The sequence below is a fragment of the Mustela nivalis genome, assembly GCF_964662115.1.
Source record: "Mustela nivalis genome assembly, chromosome: 18".
Classification (NCBI taxonomy): domain Eukaryota; kingdom Metazoa; phylum Chordata; class Mammalia; order Carnivora; family Mustelidae; genus Mustela; species Mustela nivalis.
In genome coordinates this window covers 44,773,034-44,779,634 of record NC_139037.1, presented here as the reverse complement: position 1 = coordinate 44,779,634, position 6,601 = coordinate 44,773,034, and the positions used below count along the sequence as shown (strand labels likewise).

The 6,601-nt window shown below is 60.1% G+C and overlaps 2 protein-coding genes across 2 annotated transcripts; one reads left to right on the top strand and one right to left on the bottom strand.

Moving 5' to 3' along the window:
- Positions 1-314: 314 nt before the first annotated feature.
- SYCN (syncollin) lies at positions 315-1,906 on the top strand. The gene is made up of 3 exons (XM_082711230.1): positions 315-368; positions 461-897; positions 1,738-1,906. Exons 2-3 carry the CDS (start codon positions 503-505, stop codon positions 1,745-1,747), a joined length of 405 nt encoding a protein of 134 aa, XP_082567356.1. The 5' UTR covers positions 315-368; positions 461-502; the 3' UTR covers positions 1,748-1,906.
- Positions 1,907-2,350: 444 nt separating this feature from the next.
- On the bottom strand, positions 2,351-6,374 carry NCCRP1 (NCCRP1, F-box associated domain containing). The gene is made up of 6 exons (XM_082711229.1): positions 5,840-6,374; positions 5,136-5,198; positions 4,999-5,050; positions 4,312-4,407; positions 3,580-3,718; positions 2,351-3,455 (listed from the first exon to the last, which is right to left on the bottom strand). Exons 1-6 carry the CDS (start codon positions 6,135-6,137, stop codon positions 3,315-3,317), a joined length of 789 nt encoding a protein of 262 aa, XP_082567355.1. The 5' UTR covers positions 6,138-6,374; the 3' UTR covers positions 2,351-3,314.
- Between the last annotated feature and the right edge of the window lie 227 nt (positions 6,375-6,601).

Here is a 6,601-nt window from a genome sequence, read left to right as displayed (position 1 = left end):
TCTCCTCCTCTCCTCTCCTTTCTCCGCTCCCCTCCGGGGCCTCTCTCTCCCTATCTCCAGCTTCTCCTTTCCCAAGGTGCTGGGTCCCAACGGGGAACTTGCCCAGCCTGGAGACCCAGCCCCTCCCCCTCTGTCTTCACCTTATTTGGAAAGGGGGTTGTTCAAATCCCCGTGGGTTTTTAAGAGCTTTTCTTACCTATACTATTAACCCTATGTTCCCTTCTGTATTGCAAGAGACTCTCCTCAAGTCCTGTTAATTGACTTTCTTTCTTTCTTTTTTTAAATGTTTGCCACGTGAAATCTTATGCTGCTAAGCTGTACACAAGTATGTCGGTCATGTTTTCATTGGCTGTGGGTCTCCGACGTAGGTGAGGAAGGTCTCCCTGCTCCAGGGAGGGTTGGTGGCGGGGGCGGGGGGGGGGCGTCCTTATCTCGCAGCTTCTCCCTTCCCACGGGCCAGGCTCAATAAAAGCGCGCGGGGACGCAGCATTGCAGTGTCGCCATGTCCCCGCTCTGCCCCCTGCTGCTGGCCCTGGCCCTGGCGGCCATCCCTGGCGGCCGAGCTGCCTGCCCGGCCCCCGCGGACCTCAAGAAGCCCGACGGGACGCGCACGTGCGCCAGGCTGTACGACAAGAGCGACCCCTACTACCAGAACTGCTGCGGGGGCGCCCAGCTGTCGCTGGAGCCGGGCGCCGACCTGCCCTTCCTGCCCTCTGACTGGACGAACGTCGCCTCCTCGCTGGTGGTGGCCCCGCGCTGCGAGATCACCGTGTGGTCCCGCCGCGGCAAGGCCGGCAAGACGCGCAAGTTCTCGGCGGGCGCCTACCCGCGCCTGGAAGAGTTCCGCAAGGGTGTCTTTGGCGACTGGTCCAACACCATCGCGTCGCTCTACTGCAGGTGCCTGCCCGGCCCCGCCTCCGCCTGCAGCCTTGTCTCTGCGTCCGCGGCACGAGCCCGGCCCCCAGACCCCTTGGTCCCTGACCCCCACTGGGGGTCCCTGGGACCAATCTTGGAGATCTATCTCCCTTCTCCTACCCGCATCCCTTCCCCCAAGCCCATGACCACTCGGAGCTCTCGCACCCAACTCCGGGATTCCCACACTCAGAAGGGACCCCACCCTCTAGCCCTCTAGCCTCCATTCTGGGAGCATCTGCCTCCCACCTTCCTGAATTCTCCACCTGTGGACCCATCCAGAGCTGCTGTCCTAGACCTAGCTTGCAGATGGGGAGCCACCAGTCTTCTCACCCCAAAGCCCCCAGAACCAAACCCAGTCAGTCCCAGATCCCGGAGCCACCAGAGCCAGCTCTGAGACTCCCAGACTCCAAACTGACCCACCCCGAGACCCCGTTCTAGGAACATCCTATCTACCTTCATGTTCCTGCCCACGTAGACTCCCTAGATCAGGCACAGCCCTACAACCAGTCCCAAAGTCCCTGTTTAAGGTTCTGGAGCCCCAGATCCAACTTTGGGCACCCTCACCCAGCCCACTGTGCACTCACATGTGGGAGCTCACAGAACGTGGGACCCTAAATCTAGTCCTAGTACTCTTCAAAACCATGTCACCTGTCCCTCTCCCTCCACAAGAGCTCCAAGGGCCCCCAGGACACCCAGCTCATGAGCTTCGAGCCCAGCCCCAGCCCTCCACCCCATCTCAGCCTTTTAGAACTGCTGCCCCCCGACTCTGGATCTCTGAGCCCCTGGCACCCCCCCCAAATGATCATTTTTATTCTGTTGCAGGTGTTACTGATGCCTTAGGGATACTTCTTCTCCAACCCCCAAAGAGTGCAGAGCTCGTCATCTGGCCTTGTCTCTGGGGTCTGCTGAAGTCCCCAAGTCCCAGGAGGAGAGAACTTTCTGCCTGTCCCCCGAAACCTGCCTTCCCTGCAATATAGCCCTTGTGACATTATCCCTGTCTGTCATCTACTCGTGCTTGGGAACCAAGTCCACACAGGACAGGGGTGGGTGGGGGAGAGAGCAGGGCTGTCAGGCCTGCATCAGCCCGTACCTGGGACAATGCTGGAGAGGGGTTCATACTCAGATTCCGCCATCCGTTTAGGTGGGCACAAAGATACACATCCACGGGACATGTGTGCGACATGCAGTGATACCACTAAAATGCTTCCCTGAACGTTTTGGCAGAAAGCCCTTCCCTGAATCCCTGAATCCCTCCCCTCCCCCCAGGCTGTTCTGCCTACCAGGGACCTCCAGCCCCATCTCAGGAGTCAGGCCTGGAACAGCAAGAGGCAGTCAAGGACCCTGCCCCAGGCTAGGACCAGGGTCTCATGCTAGATGTGGGCAGAGCCTGGGACTTCGCAGTTGTTACAGATTTTCAATCTCTTCCCCCAACACATGAAGAAAAATTGTAGCTCAAGTTTATCATCTGTCCCACCACCATCCCCAGTGATTATGGCCCTTGATGGAGAACTTGATGGCTTTGGGGGGACTCTGGGAGGAATGGGGGGGGTCTTGTGGGGAGGAGAGGTATGGGGACCAGCTCTGGGGGAGGTGAGAATTTGGGGATGGAGGGGGAAGGGGAATGTGGAGAGCATCTGAGAGGACAGAATTGGAGCAGAGAGGTCAGTGGAAAGGCCAAGAGGCTGTAAACTGGGGCTAAGTAAAGAGACCAGAGGTCGTGGCGGGAGGTGCACACGGCACGGGCGTTGCGAGGTGCAGGAGGATAAGGGTTACAGGACGTGCCTGTGGGATATGAGCTCGGTGTCATTCTGAGAAGCAAAGACCAGGGAAATGCTCAGCATCCTCACGCTTGTTAACTTATTCACCAAGCACCAACGATTTACGAGGCACCTACTGTCTGTGGAGCACTAACTTGGGAAGAAGCAGTTGCTGCCCTCAGCCCTCACGGGGCTCAGAGAGCGCAGAAGAAACCAAAGTCTGTCATTCAAGGGGGTGTTAAGATGTCAGGTGGGAAATCAAGGGCAAGGCAGAAAGCAGGGGGGTGGTAAGTGACCAAAGAGAAGCTGAAGGGTCATGAAGGTGGGAAGGGAACAGGGGTTGCTTCTCCACACATCGGGAAAGTGTGAAGACAACAGGTCAGAGCTAAAGGGCCAGGGAGGTGCTAAGGGCCAGGGACTCCTGAGGGTCAAGGAGGTGCTAAGGGCCAGGGACTTCTAAGGGTCAGGGAGGTAAAAGAGATACTAAGCGGTCCAAAGGGATAAAGGAACAAGAAGATATTAAGGGGTCAGGGAGATGCAAAGGGTCAGGGAAGCGCTAAGAGATCAGGGAGGTGCTAAGGGATCACACGTTATGGACCAGTGAGACAAAGGGTCAGAACAGGCTGGGAGTTGGACAGCCAGTCACTCCCTGAATTGCACAGACACGGAGGAGTCCGTCACCCTTGTCCGCCGCAGCCCGCCAGGCTCCCTCCGGTTCTTGGTCTTGTGCAGGAAGTGAACGAAGCGCACGCCAGGGCCGTACTGGCGGAAGACGTGGGACACCTGCGGTGGGGTCAGGGAGAAGTCTGGTCAGGGACCCAGGAACCCTTCTCTCCTACCTCTGCCCTCTCTGAGGTCTTGGGACATGGACACGTGGCCAGGGTTGGTGGCCAGGGCAGAGCCCCACCTGGAGCCAGCGGCCGGGGGGGCCCCGACCAGAGGATCGGGGGGCCACGTGGTGTTGTGCGATGACTGAGCGGCGGTCAGCTGCCAGCAACCAGACGTGCAGCTCGTAGACACACGTGTCTAGCCGGCTGTCCTCGTACCTGGGGGTAGGGTCCAGACCTTCAGCTGCCACCGCAGCTCCCGTGTCCTCGTCCCCCATCCCTAACATCGTGTGACACATGCTCATTGGCTTCCACTCTGTGCACCCAGGATGGCTAGCATGGGCAACACAGCCCTGACCAAGGCGGCCCCCCACGGCGACCCTGTGGGAGTCATATAGCCTGGTGTGGGAAGCAGACCTGTCACCAGACAGTGACCATCCGGAACATTAAGGGCTGGGATATGGGGAGCCCAGAGCCCTGGAGCATACGGCTTCTGAGCCAGCTGGGGGGTGGTCTGGGAAGGCTTCCCAGCAGAGCCACGTGTAGCAGAATCCCAAAGGATAAGGAGGAATTTGTCTAGAGAGCAGAGGGGGACAAGCATCCAAGAAAGAAGGAACGATGTCCAGCGAGGTGCACCTCAGAAACTGGAAGTCTCAGAGGGAAGGAGCTAGAACAGTAGGCGGGGCTGGATCCTGCCATGACATGAGGGTCTTGGTGACAAGCTCACACCAGGGGAGGACAGGTGAGGCTGGCGCTCTGGGGAGCCCTGTGCATGACCCCGTGGGGCAGGCGGATTGGGCAGAGGGCCATACCAGTCCATGACCGTGATGTCTGGCTGCTCATCGTCAAGGAGCTCCTCCCACAGGCCCTCCGCCAGAAGGTCCACACACTGCTGCTTCACCGTCCAGCTGTGAGAGAGGGCACGGGGAAGGTGAGGTCTGGGAGCTGCTAGGGTTCTTGGGAACAGGAAACCTCGATCATGGTGCCCTCATGGAGACACCAAGGGCACCCATGGATGGGGGATGAGCGCTTTCTCCCCCCTTATAGCCTCAGCTCCCTCCTTTCCCCCCTGAATGCCAGATGGTCTGAACCCCATGACGCACATGAGCAAAGTGGCTCAAGAAGGGAAGTCACTTGCTTAAGGTCAAGCAGCAAAGAAGTGGCAGAGCGGGGCTCCCAACCCAGGCGTGTGTGACTCTGTCCCACCCAACCTGCAGAAGCAGGGCTCAGTTTAATGGAAGGCAGATGGTGGCCTGAGTGCCTTCCCCCTCCCAGGGAAGAGGTGGAGAAGAGTAAGGGTGACAGCTGTTATTTATTGAGCACCTACTATATGCAAGCTGGGCCCAGCCAGACCCTGCGCTGTGTTTTAGGAATGTTCTCTTTTATGACAAACTCTGGGTACGGAGCAGGAAACTGAGGCCCAGAGGGGCACAGAGGCAGTTTCTCCAGGCCCTGAGGTGAGAGACTGGGGCAGGGCCCCAGGGGTCTCCGCCACCCACCTGCGGTCATGCTGGAGCTTCTCGGTCCTAATGTACCAGCCTCGGAAGTTGCCTGGCAGGTGGAGGAGCAGAGGGTTACAATTTGCCCATTCCACAGGGCCATTCACACCCCTTGGGCCAAGCCCGCAAACACTTACCCAGAGTCTCCAGGGGCTGCTGGGTGGGACCAGTAGGGGGTGCTGGCTCATAAATGTTGATGCCTGAAACATGCCGGGGCAGCGGAGCGGAGCCTCAGGCAGGCTGAAACTGCCTCCAGCCCTTCAGCCTGGGCCTGACTACCTCCCCCCAGGGCTCTGCGGGAAGGGCGAGAATCTGTGCCAGGACCGACCTGCCTGGCAGGGATGTGTGAGTCAGGGCCGGGGAGAGTCCTGAGAATGTCCTGGGGCAAAGGAATGGTGCAGTGAAGAAGGAGGGAAAGAGGAAAAGGAGGAGGGCGTCCTGGTGAGACCGAGACAGTGGGACAGAGCGAGAGGCACCTAGAGAAAGAGACAGAAATACATGCGGAGGGAGGCAGGGAGAGAGAGGCCGACAGACAGGATGAGAGAGAGAGAGAGAGAGAGAGAGAGAGACAGGGAGAGACAGAGACATATGACATAGAAAGAGAAAGAGGGTGATGCAGGGCAGGAAGAGAGAGCCCCAAGGAGATGGAGGGGGACACAATGACAGAAGAGACAGGAAAGGGTGTAGAGAAACAGGTTGATCCCAGGGAACAGACACCAGGGAGCAGACGGAAAGATGAGGAGACAGACGGTCCGAGCGAACTGCCCGTGGCAGAAGGTGGAGACTGGGCAGCGGTCGGTCGGTGGGTCGGGGTGCCGCACCTTCCCGCCCCTTCCCGCACCTTCGGGGTTGGGCGAACGCAGCAGGTTGCGGTAGAGCGGCCGCCGCAGGAAGAGCAGCTTCCAGGTGAGGCGCGGGGGTAGCTCCAGGCTCCCGCCTGGGGGCCTCCACTCCTCCAGCAGCAGCTGCCGGGCGTAGGCCTCCGTCGGCTGCTCGGGCTGAGGGGTCCCCGGGGTGTCGGGGGCAGCTGGGGACGGCGGCGACGGCGGCGGGGGCGGCGACGGCGGCTCCTGGAGGCTGGCGGGTTCGTCGGCCTCCATCCCGCCTCCGAGCGCGTGTCGGTCGCTTTCCTCCTCCATCCGTGGGCTCCGGGCGACTGTCCCGGGCTCCTCCGCAGGCTTGGGGTTAACTGGAGGCGGGAGGGGCGGGGCGCACCAGCGGGCGTTGGAGGGGGGTGTGTGTTAGGGGAAGGCTCTGGGCCTCCAGGCCCTCCACCCTCAGACTTAGGAGTCGGGGTCCTCAGCTCCCTGCTCCGTCAGACCAGGAGCGCAGGTCATCTCCTCCGCCAGGACCCAGGAGTCCGGGTCCCCAGCCCCTGTTCGGTTTCCTAAGCCTCCTGCCCCAGTTTCCCCAGGGCCCGCTGAGGGCTCAGGCACTGGTGGGGGGATGGGGTGTGACCAAGGAACTGATGTCAGGGCTCCCTGCCCTCGAATGAGGTCCCTCCCCCTCATTAAGATCCAGAGTGGCAGGATTAAGAGACTCATTAAGGAAGACCCCCTCTTGTCCCCACCCCTACTTTTATCCAGGGGTAGGAGGTGGGGGG